Source organism: Puma concolor, chromosome C1 (genome assembly GCF_028749965.1).
Source record: "Puma concolor isolate L17-30 chromosome C1, mPumCon1.1.hap2, whole genome shotgun sequence".
NCBI classification, from domain to species: domain Eukaryota; kingdom Metazoa; phylum Chordata; class Mammalia; order Carnivora; family Felidae; genus Puma; species Puma concolor.
Genome location: NC_141674.1, coordinates 27544196 through 27561315, shown reverse-complemented (window position 1 = coordinate 27561315; position 17120 = coordinate 27544196). Strand labels below are relative to the sequence as shown.

The 17120-nt window shown below is 41.8% G+C and overlaps 1 protein-coding gene across 1 annotated transcript in view; it reads right to left on the bottom strand.

Moving 5' to 3' along the window:
- Nucleotides 1-10374, bottom strand: part of AGO4 (argonaute RISC component 4) — a 40930-nt gene extending 30556 nt beyond the window's left edge. Inside the window, exons 1-2 of the mRNA XM_086716449.1 lie at nt 9962-10374; nt 1041-1206 (exon numbers count right to left, since the gene is read on the bottom strand). Of these exons, the coding sequence (XP_086572575.1) occupies nt 1041-1206; nt 9962-9980 (185 nt within the window). The 5' untranslated portion in view covers nt 9981-10374. The remainder of the gene's footprint in view (nt 1-1040; nt 1207-9961) is intronic.
- Nucleotides 10375-17120: the final 6746 nt, after the last annotated feature.

The following is a 17120-nucleotide window of genomic DNA, read 5'->3' as shown; positions in this document are numbered from 1 at the left end:
CAAGGGTAGAAATTTTTGCCTGTTTTGTTCATGTTGTATTTCCAGAGCACAGAACAATACCTGGTACATAGTAAGCACTTAATAAAATGTTCGTTGAATGGATTAATGGTAGCCATTAATGGTAACTATTACAGTTGATTTCAGTTATATAATAGCCAAACAATTACGGGCTTGCATGAGATTAAACTGTACCAGAAAGCCATATTATTGATCTATAATAAGAAAAATATCCAGCAGCATAAAATATTGCACTTGACACCAAAGGCATTCTTAGAAAGCAAGGATCTTAATATTAAGGATTGTTGAATATGATGGCGTGAAAAAAGAAAATTGGGTGCTCTTAGCATTGTAAAGATATCTACTACAGGACTATGTCTTCACATTTGGTAAATTCCTGCCATACACACCAAAAAGGCTTAAATCATCTCATCCAGACCCCACTTGGGTAATGTTAGAATTAAACAGAACTTCTCTCTGAACTTCACTTTTTTCAATACTCCAAGATGATTCTTCTGTCTTTACACTTAAATTTTTCTCATGTCCAATACCAATACTTAATAATAAAATTAATGTTGGGATAGTTATTTTTTAAGATTTTATTTTTAATTAAACTCTATATCCAATTTCAGGATGGAACTTGGTCTTGACTCTTGATCTCGAGCCCCGAGATCAAGAGTCGCATGTTCTACCAACTGTGCCAGCCAGAAGCCCCAGAATTTTCAGATAGTTCTAGTTTCCTGTACATACTAACGCTTCACCTATTTTTATTTTATTATTTAAATTTCTGCTACCATTGGACAATGAGAGTGACTTTCTCCTTCATTTGGTAAGTATTTACTGTTGGACAATAATGTATCCAGCACTGCTAGAATCTGTAGAGGATAACCAAGTATGAGACAACAAAGCTGCTATCAAGAAACTTACCATCTTAGAGAAAAAACAAAGCCTACATGATGAAAGAATTTAGAAAACAATATGATACATGATAAATAAATGATATACATTTAAATATATAGAAATCTACTCTTTCTAGTCCTTACCTGTTGACTCTACGAGGCCGTTTTTCTGGTTTAATATCCACATCATAGTGATACACATCTATTTTAGGAATCTGAACCTGAAAATGATTGGCTAACAGTCGAATTGGTTTCCCAACAGTTCCAAGGCCAGGACGACGAGGTGGCTGAAACAGGCTGGATGGAGGTCCTGAAGAGATTGAAAGGCATTTGATGTGCTATTTGGTCATAAAGGACAATACTCCCTTCACAATCGTGATGACAATAATAATAATAGATATAATTATTGAGATCTTATTATTCACTGAACATACTCTGATATAAAGAGTTTGTGATATCTTTTAAACTCAGGTTTTCTAGATTTTTAAATATTTTGCCATATTGCTATCATTTTGATTATGGGAGACGTCAAAATTATATAGACTGTATGATGGTCTCCTCTCAGATGTAGGCTACTGTATAAAACTTCCTATGAGCATCAGGTCTGTAGCTACACCCAATGTAGCTCTACATTGTAATCTCTACACCCAATGTGGGGATTGAATTTACAACCCTGAGGTCAAGAGTTGCATGCTCTATGGACTGAGCCAGCCAGGTGCCCCCAAATTATATGCATTTTAAAATAAAACCATCCCTAAACTCTAGGGATCATCACCATGTTCAGGCTGGCGATCATCTATTAATCCTCCACAAACTAGCCTCCGTTATTATAGTTTGTACAGGCAGGAGATTAACAGCAGCTACATTTATTAATTTACTTGCTAATTTAGATAGTGAAACAATACCAATAATGTTAGACTTTATAACCTAAAGCTTATAACCTCATGTCCAGATTCTATCTGGACAATGTGACATTGCTTGATCATAATGTCTAGTTTATTCGCTTATTACATGTCAAACTGCACTGTGGATTTAGGAAAAAGAGTGTCTGCCTTCAAAGAACTTACAGTCTAGACCAGTGGTTCTCAATGTGGGAGAGATATTGTCCCCCAGGAAACATTTGACAAATGCCTGCAGACATTTTTGGTTGTCACAACTCAGGGGGTGCTATTGACATAGGGTAGGGATACAGCTAAACATCCTACAATGCACAGGACAGCCCCTACAACAAAGAAGTATCCACCTAAAATATCAATAGTGCTGAGGGCGAGAAGTTCTGGTCTAGACAGGGCAGTCAACCCAAATTATTCCATTGATGGTTCACAAAATATTCCACAAAAAGAAAAGATTCCATAAGCTAAAGAAATTGCATATTGTCTCCCTTCTCAAAGTTTCAATGTGCATTATTGTATTAAATTCTCTAATGAGTTTTATAATAAATAACGTTAATCATTTACCCAACTTATTTTCCCCCTAAATTTTCTCTGTTTTTAAAATCAAATACCTATCACTATTCAGGAGATAAGGATTTAAGGAAACACAGACTGGGTAATATTTATCTAAAGAAAACTTACTTCTTTTTGAGGATAATGTCAAGTAGACACTGGCCTAAAAAATAAACATCTTTTCTGCTACAAATAGGTGTTGAGTACAGTGGGCTGTGATTACAATGGAAAGTTACAACAGGTTCTTATTGCCAAGGCATTTCACCAAGAACAAAGGCAATTCAAAGGAGAGAAAACTTTGAAGCAAGAAGCTGTTCTGGTTCAACATCACTTAGGAAAATCAAAGCAAACCCTTTAACGAAATATGTGTTGACAGATCTCCGTATACTAATTGTTAAAGTATTGAAAATCTTCTCACAGATTAAATTCATGGGTCATTCTTCTTCTAAATTCTACTCCTTCAAAACTCAGGTTAGGTGTGACTTCCTTTGGAAAGCCTTTCTGGAAGGCTTCCAGACTGGAAGATGCATCCTTGGTGTATCCAAGATCCTCTGTATAAGGGAGTACATAGCACAAGTATGTAGAAACAATGTGTTAAATTACTGTCTCGGCCATTGGACTGTAAATTCTTAGAAGAAGTGGACCTTCAGTTCACTGTTACCTCCTCAATATCTAACTCAATGACTATAGCGCATCATAGGAATTCAATAAATGTTGAGTTGAACAGTACAGGCATAGCTCATTTAGTTGCACTTTATTGTGCTTTGCATATACTGAGTCTTTTACAAATTGAAAGTTTGTGGGAACCCTGCAGTGAGCAAGGCTATTGGTGCTATTTTTCCAGCCGAAGCACTTGTTCACTTCACATCTCTGTGTCACATTTTGGTCTTTCTCACATTTGAAACTTTTACATTATTATTATATTTGTTATGGTGATCTGTGATCAGTGATTGCTGAGTTGCTGTTGTAATGGTCTTGAGATGCCATGAACTGCACCCATATGAGATAGCAAAGTTAATACCAAGATGTTGTGTGTTCTGACTGCTCCACTCACTGGCCATTCCCTTCTCTCTTCCTCTCTTTGAGCCTCCCTATTCCCTGAAACACGACCATACTGAAAGTAGGCCAGTTAATAACCCTATGATGGCCTCTAAGTGTTCAAGTGAAAGGAAGAGTCCCATGTCTCTCACTTTCAATCAAAAGCTAGAAATGATTAAGGTTAGTGAGGAAGGCATGTGGAAAGCCAAGACAGGCCAAAAGTAGGCCTCTTGTGCCAAAGACTCAGCCAAGTTGTGAATGCAATGGAAAAGTTTTTGAAGGAAATTAAAAGTGCTGCTCCAGTGAACATGCGAGTGTTAAGAAAGCAAAACAACCTTATTGCTTATATGAAGAAACTCTTAGTGGTCTGGATAGAAGATCAAAATGAGGGTGCCTGGGTGGCTCAGTCCGTTAGGCGTCCAACTTCAACTCAGGTCATGATCTCACAGTTCATGAGATCGAGTGCCATGTGGGGATCCGTGCTAACAGTGTGGAGCCTGCTTGGGATTCTCTCTCTCTCTCTCTCTCTCTGACCCTCCCAACTTGTGCTCACTCACTCTCTAAATAAATAAATAAACAAGCAAACCAATCCATCAAAACAGACACAAAATTCCCTTAAGCCAAAGCCTACTCCTGAGCAAGGCCCTAACTCTCTTCAATTCTGTGAAGGCCGAGAGAGGGGAGGAAGTTGCAGAAGTGAAATTTGAAGCTAGAAGAGAGAGGTTGGTTCATGAGGTTTAAGGAAAGAAGCCATCTCCATAACATAAATATGCAAGGTGAAGCAACAAGTGGTGATGTAGAAGCTGCAGCAAATTATCCAGAAGATCTAGTTAAGATAATGAATGAAGGTGGCTACAGATTTTCTATGTAGATGAAACAGCCTTATACTGGAAGAAGATGCCATCCAGGACTTTCACAGCTAGAGAGAATAAGTCAATGCCTGGCTTCAAAACTTCAAAAGGACAGACGGATTCTTGTTAATGGCTAATGCAGTTGGTGACTTTAAGTTGAAGCCAATGTTTATATATCAATCTGAAAAACCTAGGGTCCTTAAGAATTACACTAAATCCACTCTGCCTCTGCTCTATAAGTGAAACAAAGCCTGGATGATGACACATCTGTTTACAACATGGTTTACTGAATATTTTAAGCCCACTGTTGAGATTTACTACTCAGACAAAAAGATTCCTTCCAAAAGATTACTGCTCATTGACAATGCACCTGGTCACCTAAGAGCTCTGACAGCCGTATACAACAGGATTAGTGTTGCTTTCATGCCTCCTAACACAACATCCATTCTGCAACCCATAAATCAAGGAGTCATTTTGACTTTCAAGACTTAACTATTTGAGAAACATTTTGTAAAGCTATAGTTGTCATTGTGATTCCTCTGATAGATCTGGGCAAAATAAATTGAAAACTCTTTGGAAAGGATTCACCATTCTCAATGTCATGAAAAACATCCATGATTCATGGGAAGTGGTCAAAAAAATCAACACTAACAGGAGTTTGAAAGAAGTTGATTCTAACCCTCATGGATGACTCTGAGCAGGTTAAGACTCCAGTGAAGGAAGTAGCTGCAGATGTAGTAGAAACAGCAAGAGAACTAGAATGAGACGTGGAGATGTGGCTGAACTGCTATAATATCATGATAAAACTTGAATGGATGAGAAAGGAGTTGCTTCTATAGATGAACAAAGAGGGGTGCTTAGGTGGCTTGGTCAGTTAAGCATCCAACTCTTGATTTTGGCTCAGGTCATGATCTTGCAGTTTGAGTTTGAGCCCCATGTCAGCTCTGTGCTGACAGTGCAAGGCCTTCTTAGGATTCTGTCTCTCTCCCTCTCTGCCCCCCATCCCCCTGCTCTTCTCTCTCTCTCTCAAATAATAAATAAACACTTTTAAAAAATAGATGAACAAAGAAAGTGATTTCTTGAGATGGAATCTACTCCTGGTGAAGATGCTGTGAAGATTGCTGAAATTACGAGAAAGGATTTAGAATATATAAATTTAGTTGAGGGGTTGTGGGAGGAGGAATGAGCTAAATGGGTAAGGGGCATTAAGGAATCTACTTCTGAAATCATTGTTGCACTATATGCTAACTAACTTGGATGTAAATTAAAAAATAAATTATTAAAAATAAAAGTATATAGAGCTATCACACATTAAAAAAATTTAGTTGATAAAGCAGTGGCAGGGTTTGAGAGACTGACTCCAATTTTGAAAGAAGTTCTATTATAAGTAAAATGCTATCAAACATCACTGCATGCTACAGAGAAACGATTTGTGAAGAGTCAATTGATATGGCAAACTTCATCATTGTCTTATTTTAAGAAGTTGCCATAGCCACCCCAAACTTCAGCAACATCCCCCTGATCTTTCAGCAGCCATCAACGTCAAGGCAAGACCCCACACCAGCAAAAAGATAATGACTCACTGAAAGCTCAGATGATGGCTAGCACTTCTTAGCAATAAAGTAGTCTTTAAATTTTTTTTTTAACATTTATTCATTTTTTGAGAGTGAGAGAGACAGGAGCATGAGTGGGGGAGGGGCAGAGAGAGTGGGAGACACAGAATCAGAAGTACGCTCCAGGCTCTGAGCTGTCAGCACAGAGCCTGCCGTGGGGCTCCAACTCACAGACTGTGCCGAAGTCGGATGTTTAACCAACTAAGCCACCCAGGCGCACCACAATAAAGTATTCTTTAATTAAAGCATGTACTTTTTTTAGACATAATGCTATTGCACACTTAGACTACAGTATAGTGTAAACATGACTTTCATATGCACTGGGAAACCAAAAAATTCACTTGACTTGCTTTATTGTGATATTCACTTTATTGTGGTGGTCTGCAACTGAACCCCTAATATCTCCAAGGTATGTCTGTACCAATCATCTCTAGCTCTAGATAGAAACCAAACAGAAACCCAGTCATTCCTAAAACCCAGGAATTGACTATTGTTTTTCATTAAAGCAAAAGTGCATAATTTATACTAAAAATATTATTGCTTGGAGTTGAGTTCCACTTCTGGCATAGAAGGGATATACTCTAGGTGTGGTAAGACATTTAAAAACAAGGTAAGAGATAAATAATAAATAATATCAATGGTGATAGTCATACTGAATTCACCCAATTAAATCATAGACAAGTCAGCCCTGCATATTCCAAGGTATATTTAAGCAATCACTGTATCATAAATCCAGCTTTAGGATAGAAATTGAGAAACAGAATTTTGGAGCAAATGACTTGCCCAAGCACATACAGCTTTGATTTTAAATTGTGACTAGAATTTAGGTTTCCTAACTCCCAGCCCAGTGCTTTTTCTTCCCAATGTACTTCACAATCCTGTGGTGTCTATATCTCTCTGAAATACTTGACACCAAAAGGGAAAGAGGCAGAGGAAATGAAGGAAGTGGGGTTAACGGAGAAAGATAGATAGTGTGTTCCTTTTCTTTGGTAGCAGAGAAAAGCGAGGAGGTGAGTGGTCATTTCTTTGAATAAGTTTAGGAGATTTATTTAGAAAACTATAACCTAAAATTTTCCCAAAGCTGATTTCTTTGAATTTAGCAAATTGCTTACAAAGAAAGTAAAGCATAGTGGCTATGGCAAAACCAAACTGTGTAGGTTTCAACCCTGGTTTTACCACTCCCTAATTGCATGGCTTTGGGCCAGTTTCTTAGTCACTGTGTGCCTCAGTTTCCTCATCTATAAAATATGGGAAGTGTGGTAATAATAGAATCTATTTCATAAATCAATTTTGAGGATCCTATTAGATAATGTATACATAAGGCTTACCACAGTACCTGATAATAGTAAGTGCTTGATAAATGTTAGCTGTTATGATTGTACTTGAATAACTGTTACAGTCAGTGCTCAAAGGTCCCTGGGCTTTATAATGGGGGTATCTCCAAAATTTAGTGAGAAAGTCAGAAAATTACATTTCTGAAAAGGAAACATTACTCAACATAGATTGCAGGAAGTCAACCTTAAATGAAGAAGAGGGCAGGGCACCTGAGTGGCTCAGTTGGTTAAGCGTTGGACCTTAACTCAGGTCATGATCTTGTGGTTCATGAGTTTGAACCCCGCATCAGGCTCTGTGCTGACAGCTCAGAGCCTGGAGCCCGCTTCGGATTCTGTGTCTCTCTCTCTAACCCTCCCCCAGTCACACACACACACACACACACACACACACACACACACACACACTCTCTCTCTCTCTCTCTCAAAAATTAATAAAAATTAAAAAAAAAATTTTTTTTAAATGAAGAAGAGGGCAATAGACTAGAAGTCAGATGACCCAGACTCATCTGCATTTCATCTCTCAGCCTTGAGACCTTGAAGTCACTTACGCTCTCTGAATCTCTTTACTCATCTGTAAAATGGGGCTAATGCCTGCCTCACCTACCTCTCATAGGATCAAATGAGCTAAGAGCTATGAAAGCACCTTCCAGACTGTAAAGCACTGTAAAAATAAACATAATTAATATAGCCAAAATAAATGGTAATCTAACTGAATACATTTCTAAGTTATTATTGCCAGAAACCAAAATGGGGTGAGGGGAGAGCATAGTAAGATTAAGAATGCTTCAATGATTTTCAAGTGAGGAGGGCAGAAAGCACTAGACCAGGGTGTTTGAACAAAACTGAAGTGCCTCTCTCTTGGTCCTAAGACAGCCTGGATAAAATATCCCACAAGACTATCAACTCCCTTTGCTCCAATTCTATGCTCAGCAAGCAGCTTATTATTAATTGGGTTTCCAAGATACTGTGACACCAGAAAAGGAGTTTGCTAGACAGCAGACAAGAAAATATTCCAGTCAACAGGAAAGATCTATGTGACATTTTAATATATTCATTTGTGTCTTTAAAGTGTGATTAGTGAGAACTTTCCACAATCCTGAGCAAACTAAGTCTTCAAATCTGCAAAAGCTAAAACCAACCAAAAAAACAAAGTCCCTAGGCCTCTCCTAACTCTACCAGGTTGATCTTTCCCATGAAATTCAGTTTGTATACACAGTTACATAGTCTCTTCCAGCATCAGCTCATAAAATGCAACAGTTGCTTCAATTATGAATTACTAACCGGGAGGGAAGAAGAAACATTTGTGGAATACCTACAATGCATTAGTCTCCACAGTAAGACTGCTCACATACATTTCATTCTCACAACAATCTTGCAGCACATAATTATTATTGCCCTCATTTTATAGATGAGGAAATGAAAGTTCAAAGGAATTAAGTAATTTGCCCAAGGTTATACAACTATTAAATTACTAGATTGGATTTGAACAGAAGTCTGTTACATTCCTAAAGACATGATCATGCCTTTAGCCGGGGGACATAGCTGAAGGAACCCAGAGTAATGCTCACATTGAGGTTTATCAAATAATATTAATGTCACAAACCAATTCATTTTTAAAAGGCATATGAAATTTGATTATGTGGGCCTTTAAAAAATACTTTAAGCAGCCAATTAAGGTAGGGTTTAATCATTCAGCTATGTAAACAAGTTCTAAGTAAACAAACCTGCAAAGTTTCCAAACTCAAAAGGCAAAGTGAATTTTCTATCCACTAAAAAAATGAAGTGCCCTACAACGAAGTCCACTATGTAGACAGGGTTTGATATTAAAGTTAATTCTATCACAGCCTCTAAACCCTGCCCTACTTAGCCGAGGCATTAGAAACCTGGTGCAGTTTGAGGTGGGAGCACCAGGTTCTCAGTCTGCAGGGCAGCTGTTATAGCCTGGAATGGTTCCTTTGGTTTGGGCCAACTGGGGGAGATAAACAGAGATCATTCATAAAGATGGGGAATTTCAGTTTCCAAAGCACTTTCCCCTTATTTGATCCCCACAACCACCCATAACCCAGTGAGAAGAGAACTCAGGGCATTAAAGCTTATGCTAGAACGGGCTCGCTGGTAACTCACCTGTCACTAAGGCACTAGCCCTGATCACTCTGGGACTGTCGCACAGACTAAGAGAGGCATAGGACCATATTTCCCAAGACTTCAGGGACTTCGAGAAAGGGAGGGTACTTTGCCCCTTGGCCTTTGGGGGTCATAAGAAGTATTTGGGCGAAGTTCTTCTTCCTTATCTGAGGGCTCTGGACTGTCTACCAGTGCAAAGAAAAACACGGGTGTGGCCCCATGCTAAGAATACCCCTGGCAGTTCAAGGGGGTCCTTCCTGGTCCAGTCCGGGCCAGGCCTCAGCTGAGCACCTGGCACAGATCATTCCTTCTGGGACCAAACAGGACTGCCTCAACCCTGGAGCGCAGACCGCCCCCCCTGAGGTTGGGTTAGGTCTCCCCTCCCCCTGGGAACCCGGGTCTCCATCCTGGGCCTGCCTCCCTTAGACCTCGAGACCTGGGTTGTCTCTCCAGGCTGGGGCGCGGTCTCCGCCCCCCGAGGCCCGGGTCAGCTCCCTCTGCCTTGTGCTGTGGGGCACGGATCCCCTTCCCCCAAGCCTGACGGCACGAACCCAGGTAAGCAAGGGCCGATGGGGGACACGCGGAGCGACGGGCCCTCCCGCGCGCCCGCCCACCAGTCCCGGGGCCGCGACCCGGCCCCGGCCCGAGCGCACTCCTCACCAGGTCCCAGCGCCTCCATGGCGGCGGCGGGGGCCGCCTCGCCCCGGTCCCCGGCGCCTCCCGCTCCGGGCCCCGCCGCCGCCGCCGCCGCCGCCGCCGCCGCCGCGTAACGCTTGATCTCCGGAATATTGGCGCTGGGGGGGGCGCCGCGGAGGCGCGGGCGCTGGGCAGGGGGCGGCGGCGGCGCCCGGCCCGGGGACAGGGACCCGGCTCCCGCGGCTCTTCCGGCCTCAGCGACAACAAAAACAATCCCCGCCGCCGCCGCCGCTGCCAGCGGGAGCGGGAGCGGGAGCCAGCGCGCGCGCCCGACGGGCGGGGAGGGGGCGCGGGGCGCGCGCGGCCCAGGGTCCCGGCTCGCGGAGGGGGCGTGCGCGGCCCCAGGCGCCGGGTCCACCGAGCCCGGCGGGGGGGCGGGGCGGGGTGGGGCGGGGGCGGGGGCGGGCGCGCGCCCGGAGGGGGCAGTGCCCCGAGGACGTGTCGGATGCGCGCATGCCCGCCCGCACTGCCCTGTAGTCCAGGGCGGCCAGGCCCTGGACCTGGCTTCGCACCGTGGTCCCAGAGCCACCCGGCAAACAGTGCCCGGCAAAAGACCGGGATTCCAGAGCCCACTGATACGCAGACACAGTTCTTTACTTCTGGGGGTGGTAAGTGTCCTATGATTCACGTCAGGCACCTCTCCTTCCTCTCACCTCGGACCCCACTTTCTCCTCTGTCTCCTCTTTCTCCACTGTCCTGGGACAGAGAACACCAGGGTAGCACAGATGCAGTACTTTTCCTCCATTGCTTCATCTTAATCACACTCCCAAGTTGCCCTCCCCATGCAGCCCGAAAGCACCCGGGAATGGACCATGATGCACGGTGCATTCTCTTGCTGGCCCCCCACCCCAAGCACCTCTGGTCAGCAAGTCTCCTCGTAGCAGCCAAGAGCCAAGGGAGCAACACCCAGTCCAGGGCAACATGGCCAGCCCAGCAGGACCAGCGCCTTTGGGGCCTTTAGCTGGAACTTTGAGTTGGATGGAGAGCACAGCACTTACAGGCCGAGAAGCAGTTTCTAGCCAGCAGAACAAGGGAGCCGTCCGCTCACGCGTTAAAAAGATACAATGTGTATGTGCTGTATTAGCTTGCTAGGGCTGCCATCACAAAGTACCACAGACTGAGTGGCTTAAACACTTAAATTAATTTTCTCCCAGTTCTGGAGGCTGGACGTCCAAGATCAAGGATTGGTTTCTTCTGAGATCTCTCCTTTTTGCTTGTAGATGACCGTCTTCTCGTTTTCTTCACATGGTCTTCCCTCTGTATATGTCTATGTCAAAATGCCCTCTTCCTGTAAGGACACCAGTCGGGCTGGATTAGGGCCCAATTTACAGACTTCGTTTTAACTTAATTACCCCTTTAAAGACCTTATCTCCAAATACAGTCACATTCTGAGATAGTACGGGTAAGGATTTCAACATATGAATTTTGAGGGGAACACGGGTCAGCTCATAACATGTAAAATGAGATATTCATTTGAGCACCTACCATGTGCAGCCAAACAACCAGGTAACTATCACATGTAATGATTAAAAATGTTAGGGGCACACCATGGCCAGGCACTGTATTGTGGACTTTATGCATCATTTAATCTTCACAACCACCTATAAGGTAGGTATTTTTAAGGAAGGTGTTTGTACAGATGAGGGAACTGAAGCTCAGGGAAGATAAGGAAGTCAGTGTCTGCATCATATGATGCGGCAGTGGAGGATGGAAAAATTGGAATTCTAAATTCTGCATTCTAGTTCTAGCTGCTTCCATCCCTGACTGGCTATGGAAGTGGAACTTTTAATTGAGTGACTAGATTTTACAGTAACTGATAAAGTACGTATTCCAAGTTCTTTCCATAGCCCCATGCTACTTCTCTGCTAAACCAGATATTAACTGGAAACAGTAATAGAAGACGGCAAGTTTAAAGACGAGGAAGTGTTCACTAAATAAGCAGACTGGTTTACAGTTAAGAGGATAAGAAAAACCAACTGGAGGTCAGTCTTTGAGTTAAAGCTAGTAGCCACCTCCCTTTTTCTCCATTCCAGGCTAAATTCCTCCCATAGTTTAAACAGTGCTGGTGGCTTCCAGCCTGAGTTGGGTCTGACTTTCCCTCTTGCATTTCCTAACAAATTTCCCCCATGTTCTATTTGATACCCCGAGCAAAGACAATATAGCTTGTTTCCTGTACCAAAAATAGCCTTGGAAACCAGAGTGTGAAATGTATTGACCCTTTAGTTTCGGTTGGAGCTGCAAAACCTCAGTCCCTGTGTCTTAGTCTGTCATTCTTGACCACTCTGATCATCTACATTCTCATTTCCAAACTCACTCTCGCACCCACTGCTCCCTTTCCCAAGACCCTTCTGACTGAGCCCTCCTACACCAAAAGTCTGTAGTCAGTAACTCCCCTGAGCCTTGGCCTGTTCAGCAAGCCCTCCCTCCACTTCCTGCTGTGGCTCAGAATAAGCCAGGCCCCAAAATACCACTTCCCCCTCAGCTCTTTCTGATGGTGGTTACTCATTCTCCCACACCCCACACATCTATAGGATAGGGTGGGGGGTGGGTAGAGAATTTGCCCCCACTGCCCCAAACCTTGAATTTTCATTCTCATGTTAAAACCACTTGCTGGGCACCTGGGTGCCTCAGTCGGTTAAGTGTCCAACTCTTGATTCAGCTCAGGTCATGGTCTCACGGTTCAAAGGATCAAGTCCTGAGTCGGGGTTTGGATTCTCTCTCTCTCTCTCTCTCTCTCTCTCAATCTCAAATAAGTAAGTAAATAAATAAATAAATATTTATTTTAATTTTTAATTATTTTAATTTAATTATTAAGTGTCTCTGTTACTTACATTATCTGGCACCAAGTGCCTACTCAGGGAAATTTATGGGATGAATGAATGAATGAATGAATGATCAAGTAATGTATAAACAGCAGGAGCTAGACATAGTCCAATGGAGGGGTCTCTGGGCCCCAATGAAACCTCTGGGTGAACTTCCAGCTTCTTCAGAGCACATATTTTCAAATCTCATGATCCTGGGTTCAAATCTCAGTGCAACAACATACTAGCTCCAAATACCTGGGACAGTCCCTTCACCTACTGCTAAAGGAGTCAGTAAGGAGGAAGTTAAATCATATATGTGCATGTTCCTGTGTGTCTGGCACAGAGTAAGTCCCCAATAGTCACTAATGTTTTCTTCCCTTCCTTCCCAACCCACCCACTCCCTGCTCAGCTAAAAGCTGCTCCCTGCCACTGTCTCCCTGTCCTTTGAGAGACAGAGAATCCAAGGTCTCAGCTCAGTCCAAGAGAGGGGAGCAAAACTGTCAGGGACTGAGCATCTTTACACATCTTGTACCTGGGCCACCAGAGGACAGGGACTTGGCTCACCCATCCCAGGGTGAGAGCCAGAACATGCTCACTCGAGGTTTATGAATGAAACTAAACCTCTCGAATGTGTCAATGCTCCCCTGAGACCAGATCGAGCCAGAGGGAGCCTTGCTAGTGGACATTGTCAGAAGGCAGGGCTCCAGCCCACAGCACTGCTTGTGACACTCCAACCCTTGTCTGGGCCGCTGCTCTCTTTTGATGTTTTGACTCCCTGGCCTCTCCTCACAGAACACTCTACAAGTCTGGAGCTTAGAAGTTGGGGAGGAGCTTCTTGGCAATTGATCAAGGGCTTTCATTTTTCTTTAGCTGGGGAACCCCTTATTCAAACAAAGATCTCAAGTGGGAGCTGAAGTGGAGCCACTTGGCTGAGGAGAGGAACCTGCATTGGACACTACTGAACCAGATAGCTTGCCAAGAGACACCACCTGGCATCCAAATGGAATTTCTGCCCACCTGCTCCTCCTCCATTGGCAGCCTTTTGCATTTTTTTTATTGGGATAAAATTCACATACTATACAATTTGCCATTTTAAAGTGTAAAATTCAGTGGTTTTTAGTGTATTCACAAGGTTGTGCAATCATCACCGCTATTTAATTCCAGCACATTTTCATCATCCAAAAAGAAACCCTATACCCGTTAGGAATCACTCCCCCTTCCTTCCTCTTCCCAGTCCCTGGCAACCACTAATTTACTTTCTGTCTATGGATTTTCCTGTTCTGGACATTGCATATAAATGGAATCATACAATATGTGCTCTTTTGAATCTAGTCTCTTTCACTTACCATAGTGTTTTCAAGGTTTATCCATGTATCAATACTTCATTGCTTTTAAGGCAAATCTGTATTTCAAAGAACCTTTCTCTGCAGTAGATTTTGCACAGTTACACTTGAAAATTGTTAACTTTTTTGGCAGCTCAATAGGAAAGTTCAACTTTTTTTTTTTTTTTCACGTAAACTGCTCGCTTATTAGCATTGGTACTGCAACATAACAGTTTCCAGAAGATATGCTGAGCTGCACAGAGGTGGCAGAATGAGGCAAGGCTCAGGTGCATGAATGCTGGGCTCCCATTTCTTCCACCTGTTCTTGTAGTTGTCCCACTTGGCTGAGAAGCCCTGGGTCGGGCTGACCTTCATGTCAGGCATCCGAGAACTCAACATTTTAAACATGGTTGCACTGGAAAATTTGACAAGACTTTTACTTAGCACTTAAAAATATGTATAAATGTACATAAGACAAACCCAATAAGCATGACCTGGGGAAATGGTCAGAAGTTGTGTTGTGTTTTTGGCTTTGAGAGTAACAAGTGACTAGAATCTGCCATGGCAACAGGCTTTAAAAAGACCCTTAAAAAGACACTGTCTCAACCATGGTGTTAGCACCAGCTAGCTCTCGGTACATTTGCTAGCTTGTAGTTTTCTAGGACTGAGTAAACTTCTTTAAAAAGTGGGGGTCTGGTTTGTAACTTTCCTTGTACTTAATTTGGTCATAGTCTTTTCCACAAACCACCATCTACTTTGTGAACACTCATCTTCTATTTCGTAAATTATGAACTGGTATAAATTTGTAGAGTTCATGTATATTGATTGTGGCAAAGTTGGAAATATTTCTGAATTTTGGATTGGAAATTTTTCTTCTCGTTATAATAAATTGTTTCTTATCTTGGCATTAAAAATACTTCATTGCTTTTAATGCTGAATAATATTCCATTGTATGTATGCACCATATTTTGTTGATTTATTCATCAGTTGATGGACATTTGGATTGTTTTCATTTTTTGGGTATAATAATGCTGCTATGAACACCCGTTACAAGTTTTTATATGGATACGTATAAGTTTTATGTAGATATATAAATTTCGATTCTTCTGGGTATGTACCTGGGAGTAGAATTGCTGGGTTATATGATAACTGTATGTTTGACTTTTTGAGGAAATGTTTTCCACAGTGGCTACACTATTTTATATTCCCATCAGAAATAAGTGAGGGCTCTAATTCTCCACATTCTTGCCAATATTTGTTATTTTCACATTTAAAAAATTATACCTATCTTTGTGGGTAGGAAGTAGTATCTCATTGTGTATTTGGTTTGTGTTTCCCTAAGGAGTAATGGCATTGAGTATCTGTTTATGTGCTTATGGGCCATTTGTATAACTTCTTTGGAGAAATGTTGATTCAAATCTTCTTTTTTTAACTGAGTTATTTATCTTTCTTCTTATTGGGTTGTAAGAGTCCTTTATACATTTTGAGTCTTAAAAAATTTTTTTTTAATGTTTATTCATCTCTGAGAGACAGAGACAGAGCATGAGAAGGGAGGGGCAGAGAAATAGAGAGATAGAGAATCCGAAGCAGGCTTCAGGCTCTGAGCTGTCAGCACAAAGCCCGACATGGGGCTCAAACCCACAAACCGAACTGTGAGATCATGACCTGAGCCAAAGTCAGATGCTTAACCGACTGAGCCATGCAGGCACCCCTAGATCTTTTTTTTAAGTCTGTTTATTTTGAGAGAGAGAAAGGGTGCATGTGCACATGTGCAGGGGAAGGACAAGGAGAAAGTGAGAGAGAGAATCCCAAGCAGGCTCTGTGCTGTCAGCACAGAGCTCAATGCAGGGCTCAAACTCACAAACCTTGAGATCATGACCTGAGCCAAAATTAAGAGTCAGATACTTAATCGACTGAGCCACCTAGGCACCCCTATACATTTTAGGTCTAAATCCCTTATCAAATATATGATTTCCAAAACTTTTCTCCCATATTGTGGGATGTCATTGCATTCTCTTTTATGGTGCTCACAGAAGTTTTTAATTTAGACAAAGTCCAATTTTTCTTTGTGCTTTTTTGTTATCATATCTAAGAAACCTAATCTAAAGTCATGAAGATTTATTCCTGTGTTGTCTTTTAAGTGTTTTAGAGTTTTAGCTCTTACATTTAGGACTTTGATCTCTTTGGAGTTTACTTTTGTATATGGTGGGAGGTAGGGTTGAAATTCTTTCTTTTGCATATGGACACCCAGTTGGTCAAGTACTATTTGTTTAAGACTGTTCTTTCCCTCATGGTCTAGCACACTAGTCAAAATCAATCAAATGCAAATGTAGGGGTTTATTTTGGGGCTTTCAATTCTATTTTGTCAATCTTTGTGTTTTGTTATGCTAGTATCACACTGTCTTGATTACTGTAGCTTTGTAGTTTGGAAATCAGGAAGTGTCAGTCCTCCAACTTTGTTCTTTTTCAAGATTGTTTTGGCTCTTCTGGGTCTCATGCATTTCCAGATGAAATTTAGGATCAGCTTGTCCACATCTGCAAAAAAAAAAAAAGCAGTTGGAATTTTGATAGGGATTGCATTCAATATGTAGATTAATTTGGGGATTATTGCCATTTTAATAATATTAAATCATCTAATCCATTAACAAAGGATATATTTTCATTTATTTAGGTCTTCCTTAATTTCTTTCAACAATATTTTGTAGTTTTCAGAGTGGAAATTTTATACTTGTTTGGTTGATTTTACTCCTATTTTATTCTAGTGTAAGTGGAATTGTCTTCTTAATTTCATTCTTGGATTACTCATTGCTAATGTGTAGAAATACAATTGAGGGGCAGGGACCTGGCTGGCTCAGTCAGAAGAGCTTGTGACTCTTGATCGTGGGGTCATGAGTTTGAGCCCTATGTCAGGTGTAGTGACTACTTAAAATAAATAAAATTTTACAAAAGAAATACAATTTATTTTTATATTAATCTTGTGTCTACAACCTTACAGAG